Raw genomic sequence first — 13,857 nt, 5'->3', positions numbered from 1 at the left:
TTCTTACAATATATTAATTAGGGTATACAAAAATGAATATATAATTGATTATTTATTAATATAATAATTAAGTAATTATAAAATTCTTAATTATAAAATTATTATTATTAAGTAATTAAATAAATTAAGTAATTATAAAATTATTATTATTAATATTAATTATTAATTATTATTTATTATTATTATTATTATTAATTATTAATATTAATTATTAATTAATTAATTAATTATTAATATTAATTATTAATTATTAATTATTATTAATTAATTAATATAATCCAGAACATTAATCTTAAAAGTATAATAAGGAAATATATACGGAAAAATTATAAATTGGATATATTATAACTTTTCTTCTTCCAGGATATATTATAACTTTTAATAATTCTACATATTCTACATATTGGTCAGTTTTTTTTTTCTTTTACTGACAAATTTACCTCTGTATTGGATGCTTATCACCGAATAATTTAAGTAATTTATAATATAACCAATATATATATATATATATATATATATATATATATATATATATATGCTAAGGCCTCACGGGTAAATTACTTATAAAAGGATTATAAAGTCTTTTATTTTCTACCACTATATACTTTTTATTGTTCCATTTTATTTGTATTAGCTTTCTCTCCATTAATTAGTGACGGAGTAAAATTTTCTTTCTGCATCTGATCTCTCTCCTAAGACAAGAGAAACATCTAGACGCCTTCGGTTAATGCATTGTTATTTGTCTAGAGAATATCAACGCACACCCTTGAACCACTAAACTCTGGAGTGCTTATTTCTTGACTATAATGTATGTATTGCATTTATACATTATTTAAACAGTGTGCATATGTTCCGTGTGAGGTTAAGTCGTGCAAGCACAAATACAATATGAAAGCAAACAATGCCACGGTGATCATTATTTCGAATTAGAATGATTCCATTTTTTCCAAACGCGTGTTTAAATTTAGCAAATTTAGATCCTTGAAGACTCAATGAGGTGTTTATTGTAACCAATTAATTGGTAAGTTATCATTACAACGTCGTCCTACATTTAGTGTTGCTTACATTCTTCTTTCATATTATTCTAATTCATTCATATATGCAATCTTCCTATGTTATTGATTGTTTTCACAGATTTGATTGGTCGTGTAATTCACTAATGAGCCAAAAGTTATTCAAGTTAATCAAAATCTTCAAAGGTTATTGATTTCGTCATTGAAGATTGTAGGTATGTATTTTTGTAAAATTATTATGCCTTCTTTATTTGTATAAATAAAGATAGATAAATATATAGCCTTTATTACGAAATCGATTTGTTTTTATTCAGGGAGAGTTGTCGACCATAACCATGTGGGATGGTTATGTGGATTCGATTTTGCTATTTCTATAATGTTCTTTTAATAAATCCATTGATTGTTATACTACAACTTTGTAGAGCCAGGATCACTGATGGTAAGTAATAACACAATAGTAGACTTAAATTAAATTATTTCGAATATACCTATTTTAAAATGTTTTTCATATTAGTTGGGGAAGTTAGGATTTCCAGTTTCTACACTACAATTAAGGTTTTGTTCAACTACGAATACTTTTAAGGAGAGGTATTGGGACAGTTTACTTTTTTTTATGCACCATATAATTTGTACTTCACAAAATCTTTTACAATTACAAGTTATCTGTTTTAAGTAGTTTGCCTAGGTTCTTTACTCTTATACGTAGTATAAGCTCAAGTTCAAAAATCACTGGATCTAGATCGTTGGAAGTTATGTCGAATAAGAATATCACAGTCACTTCTTTGAAGGGTATTCATGACGATAAGAAGGTCAAAATCACTGATATTCAATTTATATTGAATTCGTTTAAATATTCAACTGCTAAATTGCTAACGCATTTTAAATATCATTTATATGTAAAAGAATTTTGGGTCGTTGGAGAAATTTTAGATATTGAACGCGATTGGTGCTTCACTGCATGTAAGATTAAGGGCTGTGGGAAGAAACTTCAAGAAAATAAAGATAAAATGTACTGTAAGGCATGTGACAAACAGTTGACTGACAGAATAATTAAATATAGAGTGGTCATTGTTATTCCGGATGTTGAGCAAGATGGCCAACTACTACTTTGAGATAATTTGTGTTCGTCTCTATTAGGGGTCACTGTTAGCGAGTTGAAGAGGAAATATTCTGAGGTTAGTGAAATCACCACTTTGTTTTAGATCATGTTAATAATATTATCTGTTTTATACTATTTATTATTATTTTTTGGTTGACATAGGAGGGTTGTATGCCCAATGAAATTGATGATTGATTGGAAAGACCATGAAGTTTAAGGATAGTCCCACGACATGATCAATTCAATTATAGGGGAAATGCTGCTTTTATTGTTCTAGTAGTGAAAAATGACGAAGCAATAGGTAATTCGGTCAAAAAAAGTGAAGAAGGAAGTGTTATTATGAAGCTTGCTGATGAAAAAGAGTTCAAGAAAAATTTTATGTACTGTTTTAAATGTTTTTATGCTAACGTTTTTAATCGTTTATTTTTATTTTTTTTTTTCAAATAGGGCATTGAATCACTGGAAGCTATATCTTCATCTAATCCAGAAGTCATCTTTGTTGATGAAAGAACTCCTGAGCAACAATATTTGAAGAGAATAAATATGAACTGTTCATCATCTCCAAAGACTTTAAAAAAACCTAAGAATGAACCCAATTCATACTAGCATTCAGTAACGCTCTGACTATTGTGATTTTTCAAAATTGGTTCTAGTTTTTTTAATTTGGACGAATAAGACCCTTAACTATCAGATTTATTCCAGCATTGGTCCTTCCATTAACCTTCAGTTTGTTAGGTTTTAGTGTAGGGGCTAAAATTGTCATTTCTTTAGCTTGCTTTCTTCTTCCCCACTGCATACCTCTTTGAATGTGCAAGGTCCAGTCTGATCACTAAACTCGAGGGTGTTGGAACTCAAAAGCCACTTCTCAATCTCATCCCCACCAGATTGCATCCACAGATACTAGGAATGAAGATCTGGGCAAAGGTGTTTGGAATTGAATTTCCAGGCTTAAATTCTCGCTTCAATTCTTATAATTTGGTTGATTGCAGTCATCCTCAATCTTCCCAACCTCTGTCCCTCGAGTATTCTGTTCTTGACACCCACAGAGTCCAAAAGGGAGCTTAATAGTTTTTGGCTTCTTAAGAGTGGATTTAATAGTGTTTTTTATCCGAGTTTTGAACATTTTTTTTTTCTGATCGAATTGAACTGAAAGCAAAACAACCCCTAATGTGAACCCTTTCTTCTCGAAGATCTATATCTTTTTACAACAAATCGAGACGCTATCAAGTGCCCCGGACATGGCTGACCAGGAAATAGAAGAGTTACAAGCAAATGTGAGCCTTAATACTTCACCATCAGAGACTTCTTGTATCATAATCGCTGGGTGATCCTCCATTGACGCTTGCTCTATCAATTTGACGTGTAGAAACACGTCCTTCATTTCAAACCCAGCTTGCGAATAGCTAAAAGAAGAAACCCACTAAATCACCAAAAAAATGGAACGTAAGAAGTAAATCTATAGCACAGTAAGACATGATGTTAAACCTTAAAGATAAAAAATCGTAATGCTTGCAAATGTTGGAAAAGAGCTTTTCGGGAAGCTAATTGCGGGGTAGAGTTGAGTCGAGCTCGACAAAATGCTGTCCAAGATTTTCTAACATCTCAAACAGGGGAAGAAGAAAAAAAGCTAAAGAAATAATTATTTTAGCCCCTACATTAACGCCTAACGAACTAAAGGTTAACAAAAGGATTAATAAGGATATTTTTTGTCTAAATTAAAATATGATGATCAATTTTAAAAAATTAACATGGTTGGAATTAACTATGTTTAAGAGAATAAGTCCTATCCTCCTTCAAACTCAATCTTACTTTGAAGTTTAAACCGATCATCTCTTCTCCTCCTTCACCTTTAAGCGGTTTTGGAGCATGGTGAACGGCGATAGTCGGGGGAGCATTGACGGCGACAGGCGGTGAAGGGAGTGTCTACTCCGGGTAAAGCAGCTTCGATCATTTTTCCTCTAGAAAATACTCTTTCTGCAGCACTAGGGTTTGCTTTCCTTTATCGATATCTTGTGCCAAGGTCATGTCGGAACTGCTAGAGAGTAGTAATAGGAAAGTGGTGGATCGTTATCTGAAGCGCGGAGCTCTTGGTGAAGGTACATATGGTGAGGTCTTCAAAGCTATCGATACTAAGGTAAATTACTTGCACTAAATTAATCTCTGTGTGCTTTTCTTTTCTTTCCCTTTCTGATTTCTTATGTGAAATGAACCCGGCAATTTGGACCCTTTAGAACTCAATTGATATGCCTTCTAGCTTGGCAACTAGTACAATATAAATTCTGTAGTTACTGGAAAGAAATTGGACACATTAAATAAATTGTAACAAGATAGGCTCTGAGGTCTGGCAGGTTGTTTAGCCACTTTGTTTTCCTGATTGTAATTTGTTATTTAGTCTTTAAGTACTGCATCTCAAACTTGACAAGACAGGTTCTTAGATTTCTCGGCTTGTTTTGGCTACTTTGTTTTCCGGGTAGTAATTCTTTAATCTTTAATCTTCGGAACTGTCCATACTACAATTTTGAATACGCAGACAGGACAGGTAGTTGCCATTAAGAAAATTCGCCCTGGGAAGCAGGAAGAAGGTGTGGAGTTCACTGCCTTGAGGGAAATCAAACTATTGAAAGAGCTAAAGGATCCTAATATAATTGAATTGACCGATGCCTTTCCTCGTGATGGGAACTTGCATCTTGTGTTTGAGTTCATGGAGACCAATTTGGAAGCTGTCATTCGTGATAGAAATATAGTTCTCTCGCCTGCAGATATAAAGTCATATCTGCAGATGACACTAAAGGGACTTGCATTTTGCCATAAAAAGTGGGTCTTGCATAGGTAAGATCTTCATGAACAAGTTGCTTATTTAGGCTTTGATTTTATCCTGATTCACTTAAATTCATTTATTTTATTCATTACAGGGATATGAAACCAAACAACTTATTAATTGGACCTAATGGCCAGCTCAAGCTTGCTGACTTTGGGTTAGCCCGTTTATTTGGCAGCCCAGACAGAAGATTTACTAATAAGGTTTTGTGTCTCTTACAAATTATAAATATTTCCATGTTCTAGAAACAGTTGTTGGTAAAGGCACAAGTTTTGAACTCTATTTTTCCTCAAAGTTACCTTTGTTGAAGAGGATATTTGCAGAATATGCTATATTTGCTCTAAAAGTAATATAAAAATAGGGTCTAAAAGTGTGATTGATCCTCTTTCAAATTTTTAAAGGACCATGTGTGTGTTTTTTTTTTTAATTTTTTTTTTTCTGACTTGGTAAAGTCATCTCGTCTTGCTTGCTAATCCTGTACTGGTTGAGATAAGAAAGAGTACTTATTCAAGTTTTTTACACATTGTTAGGTCTTTGCCACATGGTATAGAGCACCAGAGTTATTGTTTGGTGCCAAGCAATATGGATCTGGAGTTGACATATGGGCTGCTGCTTGTATTTTTGCCGAACTACTTCTACGAAGACCCTTTCTGCAGGTGAACATCACAAGTTATTCGTTCTTTATGTCTTAATAACCTTTTACATTTATCTTTGGCGGGTAACACTTGTTTTTATGTGTCAAGTTGTATTGAAGCTCTTTATTGTTGTTTTGCTATATATTATAAGATCTCAACTTCTCTATTGCCTAGAAATCTAGATTGTGTAATTATCATGCATTTTATTTTTCTCCTAAAAAGAATAACACTTCCCATTTATTCATTCTGGATTACTTTGCGTGGAAGGTAATCTTAACATGGTCAAGCAGCACTAAACTTTAGAATGCCTGAATATTCAATTAGGAAAACTGTTTCATTCCTTGACCACGTTTTGGTTCTGTGTCTTGTTGCTACTGATACTGATACTTGAAATTTCCGTAACATCAAAGCTTTGGATGATCTCTCTTTTGGTCTTGTGTGTTGTATTACATACCCTATATGTACTGAATTGCAGATTTTCCTTTGTGTCATTCATACCGTTCTTTACATAACCTATATTACATTCTTCTTCTCCTGTTTAAACTGGAATTTTGCAATGAGCTGGAGCTTCCTGGAGTAATCCATTATACCTAGAATATTAGAACTCAAAATTATCCCTAGTATCCCTTTCAAGATCACTTTTTATTTGAAAAGAAAAGGAAGAACATTTTGCTCTGCTATTTTTCGCAATAATAGATCGTCTCTCTTATGTTCTGTGTATTATGTATTTCCTGACCTGTTTGTTAAAAACTCATGGAAACTCTTTAGGGGAACAGTGACATTGATCAGCTGGGAAAGATTTTTGCAGTTTTTGGTACCCCAAAACAATCCCAGTGGCCTAACCTGATTTACCTGCCTGATTATGTGGAGTTCCAATATGTTCCAGGACAGCCTCTGCGCACTCTATTTCCTTTGGCTAGTGATGATGCTCTAGATCTATTGACAAAGATGTTTCTGTATGATCCGAAAGCTAGGATTTCAGCACAGCAGGCATTGGAACACCGGTTTGTATTGCATACGTTCGTAATGAACATAATAGTTAGCATGTGGAATTGTGGATTATACTCAACGTTTACCCTGTGCTGCTTAGGTACTTTTCATCTCTCCCTCCACCAACTGAGCCAGCTTTGCTCCCGAGACCTCCACCGAAGCGGGATTCAGAAAACCCAGTTTCAGATTTTAATCTGCAAGATGGACCTGTTGTATTATCTCCAACAAGAAAGTCAAGGAGAGTGATGCCTACTCGTGAGGGATTTGAGGGAAATGCCACATAAGCGGATAAGAGATGTCGATGGGAATGAATTCATATGAGTGAGCAGGCTCTCCTATCATCCTATGTCCTTGGATTTCTCAGTCTTTGAGGTGGAACCATCTTCTAGGCCAACAATTAACAGGTAAATCATGTCGGCTCTTTTCTAGTTACTAGAGGAATAATATGGACAAATAGCTATATAAATATACTGGTCAATAAACACATGCTGTTATTTATCGTGAATTGTGGACAGCCTTGCAGGAGCCTCTTCATTAATATGAGCCATACTGATGTCACTCTCAATCTTGTGTTCATTCATGCAACAATTGAACAGTTCATACATAATTTCGAATTGAAAAAGAAAAGAAAAATGTTCCAGAATTCTTCTCCATATTGTAATTAGTCATTTTGATGGCTGCATCAGGAAACTATCACAATTGGAATTGCAGAATGGTAGACTCTCTCCCTGACCTTTTTTTTTTTGCCTTTGTCATAATGCAAGTGATTCATGCTACGAAGCATTTTTCATCATAAAAGCACTTGTCAAGTGACCGTAAAAGTAAACAAGGCTTATGAGCTTAGTGTAGTGCCCCCGAGCCACTTTGCCACACATTTTGGAGGTTAGTTACATCGTTCTAGACATTTTCTGCAGTAGTACATAGTTTCCTAAAGTTTGTATAATTTTCGCGAATCATGTATGTAGCACTAGAGATGCAGAGATTCATAGAATCTTTTAGAACCCATATGATTGTATAGAATTTTAAAGAGGATTTTAGAGAAAGAATCATAATCGTAGGATCAAGTAGACATTCATCGTTTGTTGAAGAGGTAGAATGAGTATAGATATGCCTCATGGGGGCTCATTTTATACCCATCCATGTTCTGAGTAAAGGTTACAAGTTCTTTGGAACGTTGGAAGGACATATTTTGGGGGAGCTTGACAAGGTCTAAGAGTGCTTGGAGGGATACATTGTCCCTAAAAACAATTCTGTGATATCAAAAATAATTTTAATTTTTTACAAATCTCACTTGCAAAGAACTAATCATCATCAAACTGTATTAGATGAGGAAAAACTGTATTGTAAGGCAAAGCAAATAAGTGGAGTTTTACCTAGTTTTAACATCAAGAGACAACTTTTTTGAAGTCTGAATACCTAATTATCTAATACGGAGTAGTATATTTAATCATTTCCCCTCTTTTTGGAGTAGATGTTGACACTATCACGAATTATTTCTCTTTCCCAATAACACAAAATATCTTGAACAACCAAGTTTATTAGGCAACACAATGTATATGCAAAATTTCACCGCCTAATAAAAGAGCACTAATAATAATAATAATAATAACTCCATCTTTGGTAAAGAAAAAGGGGTAGGATTGTCAATACAACACCTTTTTTTCTTCCCATCTAGCTTCGAATCCCCATTCTTGGGGAGGCGTAGGGTGGAATTTTCAATTCCATGAAATGAGGGGCTTGGTTATTATTCAATCCTTGTTCTTCCCCCAGTTAAGTACGTAATTACTTATATGGTATTATGCTAATGTATATATTACGGAGTATATATGAATAGCTATATAAATGTACTGGCTTTTAATATGGACAAATCTCTTCAACTGCAACTTCTGAGTGTGAACATATATGCTAATACATGGCCCAATGAATACTAAAAGCTCAATAAACGCAAGCTGTTATTTATCATGAATTGCATGCATGCATGTTGCATTAGCATATTGATGTCACTATCTATATATCTTGCCCTAGTACAAATATGATCATAAAAATCTAATAATTTGCGTCTAGAGTTTAACGAGGTAGCTAGATATTTGACCTCCAGCTTGGTACAAAATGTATGAGCATCCTCATCAGCTCTTGATTTTCACAATTTTTGAAGTGTCAATTAGGAGATAGAAGATAAAGGGAAAAGGGGAAGAAAAAAAAAAGATTTAAAAAGAATCTGACAAAAAAAATATTGAAAACGTTTATAAATATGCGCCCAGCAAGCATAGGTAGAATCCCTGTGTTGTTTTCCATTTTCTCTCACATTTCGGGCCCCACAAAAAAAAAAAAAAAAAAAAAATAGCAAGAGAAAAAACCAACAAAAAAACACTCCACATTTGTTAAAAATCAAACCTCTAATTTTTTACTGTTTCAAAAACCATGAAAAAAATCCTATTGAAAATGCTCTAACATTTGAACAGATCATACATTATTTCAAATTCAAAAGGAAAAAGAAAAAAAAATGTTTCAAAATTCTTCTCTCCGGCCAGGCCATATTGTAATTAGTAATTTTGATGGGTGAATCAGGAAACTATCTCAATTGGGATTGCAGAATGGTAGACTCTCTCGCTGGCCTTTTTTGCCTGTATCATAAAAGGATAATAATGTAACATCATAAAAGCACTTGTCAAGTGACACAAAGTAAACAAGACTATATATATGAGCCTTTTAGGTTGTCTTTAGTACCATAAAGTAGGATGAGAATGAGTTTGTTTTTCCATTCTAGTTTTGGATTATAGCAAAATTTAACTCTAATTGGTGTAGAGGTGCAATCGAGCTGAGAATAATTATTTAAACACTACAAGTTCGAAATTTAGTTTGATTTGAAATTTGAAACTCAAGGCTAGTTTTATCCAAATTCGATAGCTTGAGTTGCGCTTGGCTCAAGTCTAGAGCTGCTCACTTGTTTAACTATGAAAGCATCTTTTAGGGTTTTAAATTTAAAAAATAAATAAGTATAGAAATACATTTTTTTTTAAAAAAAGGAATAAGGGTCAAATATGCCACTGAACTGTACATCAAATTGCAATTAGGTCATCGAACTCAAAAGAAATGCAATTGGGTCCCCGAACTACACAAATTCATGCAATTAGGTCCAAAATGACCTAGCTATATGCACCCTGTTGGGGCAATTCATAATACTAAACAATACAAACGTCTTCACTCAGTTTCGTTGTACTGAGACCTTGTTCGGTAACATAGTTAGCTTATCAGTCAATTTTAGCTTATTTGACCACTATTAATTGTTTGACTGAGTTAACAACCAATATACGTGTTTGATTAATTAGTTTTAACAGTTTATTGCTCCAAAACGCTAAAATTTAAAAAGCTGTTCAAAGCAGCTTTTTGAAAAAGTCATCTTGCATGCGTGTAATAAGCTATTAGCTAACAACTAATTTATCAAAGATCTTTCTACAATTAGCTAATGCTATCAATTAGTGAAACCCACTAAATCAATCAACTAGCAACTATTTACCAAACACCTCAAAAAAAGTAAGTGTTAATTCACCTTTATACACCCCTCAAAGAAGTATGTGTTAATTCACCTTTATATTTACTTTAGCAATTTCCATTCCTTGCCTATTATTGATCTATCATTCTTTCTTTTAGGGAAAAGAATTATTGTAATTTGATGTCATCATACCAAACACAACCCACTTGATGTATAATAAAGTAAATATATATGGTGGGATATGATATGCTTACTTCTTGTTCCCAGTTTGTCCGAATGGTGATAGTGAGAAGAGAAGCCACTTGCACTGTCAATGCACATATAATCCCTAACCACAGGCCCTGTGCATAAATCATTTACTCTGTTACACTATAGTATATGTCTATAGGTTCGAACTTGTGGCCTCCCAGTTATGCCATTCGACCACAAAGTCTTTGGCATTAGTCAAATTATACATTTTCAAGGAAAAAAAAAACAAATATTTAGAATTTACCCTTCCTTCAATGTGGAAAATAAAAGCCATCAAAACAGCGGAAGGAATCCCCACAATATAATAAGATCCAAGGTTGATAATTGCTCCAATCTTTTGCAATCCACACCCCCTTACAGTCCCTATACACAAGTTTATAAAAAAACCAAAACAGATGAGGAGTTGCAACTTGCAAATTCCAAATTCAGATAATAAAAACTGAAAAATTAGAAAACAGAAAATAGAGAGCAGTTTTCTGAAGTAAACGGATTCTGTGTTTTACGAAAACCAACCTGAAAGCACAGCCTGGAGTCCATCTAAGAAGTTCGATAAAGCCAAAATAGGCATCATGGACGACACATACTCAACTACTTGTATGTTGTTGCTGTAAGCATATCCCAAGACATCGCGTATCAGTATCATCACCGACCCTATCAGAATGCCCAGACCAGCCGTGATTGCCAAGACAACACAGATAGCCAACTGTGCTGTCCTCGGGTGCCCCGCTCCCAGTTCATTCGACACTCGTGTGCTGCATTATTGCATAACGCTATGTTAATAGTCTTACTGCTCTCGGTCCCAAAACGTCATCAAGCTTTTCGGGATTCAACAACGTTAAGAGGAGCTGTAGGTATGTGTGTAACTGACCTTACTGCAGCCCCGAGCCCGAAGGGGATTGTCCAAACTGTTGCTGCTGTGTTGAGGCTGTGAATTACAGATTATTGTTATAAATGGTGTTCAAGAAATTGAAGGCATAAGATTCATATATAGTTCTGTGTTCTGATCTAACCAGATTGAAAGCACTGAAGTCTGTAATTCTGGATTTGGGAGAAGACCGGAGAGCAGAACCATCATTTCAAATGACCACATCTCCAAGCTATCAACAAATGAGATAAGTGTTGAGTATATAAGTAGCCCGAAGGCCTGCCATCATATTTTCAAGAGACAGGGTGCTGGACTTGGCCTTTCACTGGCTTCTGCCCAACAAACTCCTAACCCGTGACCTGATACCACTTGTTAGGAACAAGCGCTTACCACTAACCACTATGCAAAAAGCTATAGTTGATAGTGAATGTGCAACTTTATTTCCTTATAAACCGACCAGCCTTCACATTTTCGAAAGGCTGCTAGACTTGGCCCTTCACCGGCCTCCGCCCAACAATGACCTAGCCACCAATTGATGAACTTAGCCCTTTACCGGCCTCCGCCCAACAATAGAAACATAAATGTGCAGTCAAACTATCATCTTAGACTTTTAGTTGAGACAGAGCACATCTTTCAATTTGGTATCAAAGCCAACCTAGATATGGTTTCAAATAAAAAAGTAATTGACCTGTACACGTGAGGGCGTGTTGAGCATATAATATATAAACATAAATGTGTAGTTAAGAAGCACATCCTTCAACAAGGGTAAAACATACCAGACCATGACAGCAGAGGGAACTGCAAGCACAACGAAAGTCCTCATGTTCTTAAGCGCCTCCCTCGAAAACCCAGTCCAAGTCTTGGAACAAGAATCTGAGAACTTGACATAAAGAGCAAGCAACAACACATTCAACCAATAGGACACCGAGGTAGCCAGAGCAGCCCCTCTGCTTCCCAGCCCAGACTTGGAAACGAGTACCCAACAAGAAAAAATGTGGAGCACCGTGGTGATCCCGGAGGTTAGCATCATAGGAAAAACGTTGTTTTGTGTCTGCAAGAACCTAACAAGACACTGGAGGAGGCCATAGGCGAAAAGGCTGGGAGTCATGAACCGAGCATAGAGACCGGCTTCGTCTGCAATCTGGGGTTCCTGGCCTAACGCTTTCAAGATTGGGGCAGTGTTGAGCCAGATAACCGAAAGGGGAATGCTTACAAGTAAAAGAACAAGCATTGCTCTTTGCATTTGTATGCCCAACATGTGGTACTGCTTTGCTCCATAGGACTGCCCACACAAGGTGTCTAGTGCACTAGACATCCCCATCTACTTCATCCACCAATCAAGTCAATAAACAAACAAGAGATTTAGGCAGCTAGCTAGCTTCAATTCAATGATATTAAAAACAATATGGGTGTGTTCGGTTCATGAGGTTAGACACAAGAAATGGGGATGAAAGTCACACACATTGTTTGGTTCCACAACTTTTTTAAAAATACAGGTATAGGATTTGATTACTTCTATAATTACAGAACTCATTACCCAATTTAAATCAAGTATCATTCCATTAATTCAGTTTTATCCCTCCTCATTTCATCGCATTTTCACTCATCTCTCCTCACTTCATCGACTTCCTCAATCTTTTAATTTTTTAATTTTAAAAACTTTTATTCCGATTATAGAGTTGTAATCAAACATCAATATTAGTAATCATTCCAATTCGACCATACTACCAAACATGCAAAATATTTTCACAAAAACCCATTCCAATTACTAAGTTCTCGTTCCGTTTCCGATTCCCATGTTTGAACCAAACACACCCTAAATTTATTTTTTTTAAGGTTACACCACACTAGGTGTCTTGAGCAGGCCCTAACTGTAGGAGGCACCTTTAAACTCGTATCATACTTAAACCAATCTCTATCTCTGTTCGCACCGGGCCGGCCCAATTAAGATAAGTGCTGGCCATTTTGGTTTTTCCATACAAGAAGGGGTTCGAACTCCCGACCTCTCTTAAGAGACAAGAGTGCACAGTCACTCGCGTCAACCAAGCTGGTTTACACATCCTAGATTATTGGTGAAAAGTATAGTAGAATTGAAGAATGAAACTGACCAATAAGCTGAAACCAGTAACAGAGGCAAAGGAAGTGGCCATGGAAGCACCAGAAAGAGGCAACTCTCCAAGATGCCCAACAAACATCACAGATATTAGCTGCAAGCAAAACTGCAAAAAGGTTACACCGATCAGTGGTCCGGCTAGCCATACTTGCTTCTTCACTTCCTCCACAATCTCTTTCCTGTCTAAACATCCCTTGTTATGAACATCATTATTTTTCTCTATCAACTGTTCATTAATGGAGGATGACATCCCATGTTGCTCTTCCATGTTCTTTCTTGCACTCTCCCTCCTTGCCCACAAAATATTAGAGAGAAGTGTTAACAAAGGGATGATGTTGCAATTTGCACCTCTCAACTTTCTCTTTTCTTTTTGGTGTGGAAATATACTACCCAATACCCATGTGATGCTGTAATGATATTCATTCAGAGGTAATGGAAAAAAAATAATAATAATAATAATTGAATAAGTGGCAAATTTTGAATTTTCTTACCCTGCCCACAAAAAAGGCGGTGTTGTAAAAGATATTCTGAGATTTTTATTTTTTATTTTTTGAAAACAAAAGATATTCTGAGGTTACTTTC

The 13,857-nt window shown here is 35.2% G+C and overlaps 2 protein-coding genes across 4 annotated transcripts; one reads left to right on the top strand and one right to left on the bottom strand.

Annotated features, from left to right (window-relative positions):
- Nucleotides 1-3,911: 3,911 nt before the first annotated feature.
- On the top strand, nucleotides 3,912-7,195 carry LOC109172240 (cyclin-dependent kinase D-1-like). 2 transcript variants are annotated; one of them, XM_019321392.1, is made up of 7 exons: nucleotides 3,912-4,246; nucleotides 4,643-4,941; nucleotides 5,025-5,133; nucleotides 5,461-5,586; nucleotides 6,334-6,569; nucleotides 6,656-6,959; nucleotides 7,079-7,195. In XM_019321392.1, exons 1-6 carry the CDS (start codon nucleotides 4,136-4,138, stop codon nucleotides 6,837-6,839), a joined length of 1,065 nt encoding a protein of 354 aa, XP_019176937.1. In that variant the 5' UTR covers nucleotides 3,912-4,135; the 3' UTR covers nucleotides 6,840-6,959; nucleotides 7,079-7,195. The 2 variants fall into 2 exon arrangements, with proteins under 2 accessions (XP_019176937.1, XP_019176936.1); XM_019321391.1 differs by having other exon boundaries at nucleotides 7,071-7,195.
- Nucleotides 7,139-13,697, bottom strand: LOC109172238 (protein DETOXIFICATION 16-like). 2 transcript variants are annotated; one of them, XM_019321388.1, is made up of 9 exons: nucleotides 13,271-13,697; nucleotides 11,939-12,483; nucleotides 11,308-11,394; nucleotides 11,166-11,222; nucleotides 10,811-11,049; nucleotides 10,542-10,660; nucleotides 10,303-10,389; nucleotides 9,099-9,179; nucleotides 7,139-7,227 (listed from the first exon to the last, which is right to left on the bottom strand). In XM_019321388.1, the coding sequence occupies exons 1-8, from the start codon at nucleotides 13,541-13,543 to the stop codon at nucleotides 9,120-9,122; spliced, it is 1,467 nt and encodes a 488-aa protein (XP_019176933.1). In that variant the 5' UTR covers nucleotides 13,544-13,697; the 3' UTR covers nucleotides 7,139-7,227; nucleotides 9,099-9,119. The 2 variants fall into 2 exon arrangements, with proteins under 2 accessions (XP_019176933.1, XP_019176932.1); XM_019321387.1 differs by lacking the exon at nucleotides 7,139-7,227 and having other exon boundaries at nucleotides 8,798-9,179.
- Between the last annotated feature and the right edge of the window lie 160 nt (nucleotides 13,698-13,857).

This window comes from Ipomoea nil, unplaced genomic scaffold (genome assembly GCF_001879475.1).
Source record: "Ipomoea nil cultivar Tokyo-kokei standard unplaced genomic scaffold, Asagao_1.1 scaffold0415, whole genome shotgun sequence".
NCBI classification, from domain to species: domain Eukaryota; kingdom Viridiplantae; phylum Streptophyta; class Magnoliopsida; order Solanales; family Convolvulaceae; genus Ipomoea; species Ipomoea nil.
This window is presented reverse-complemented; position numbering and strand designations above follow the sequence as displayed.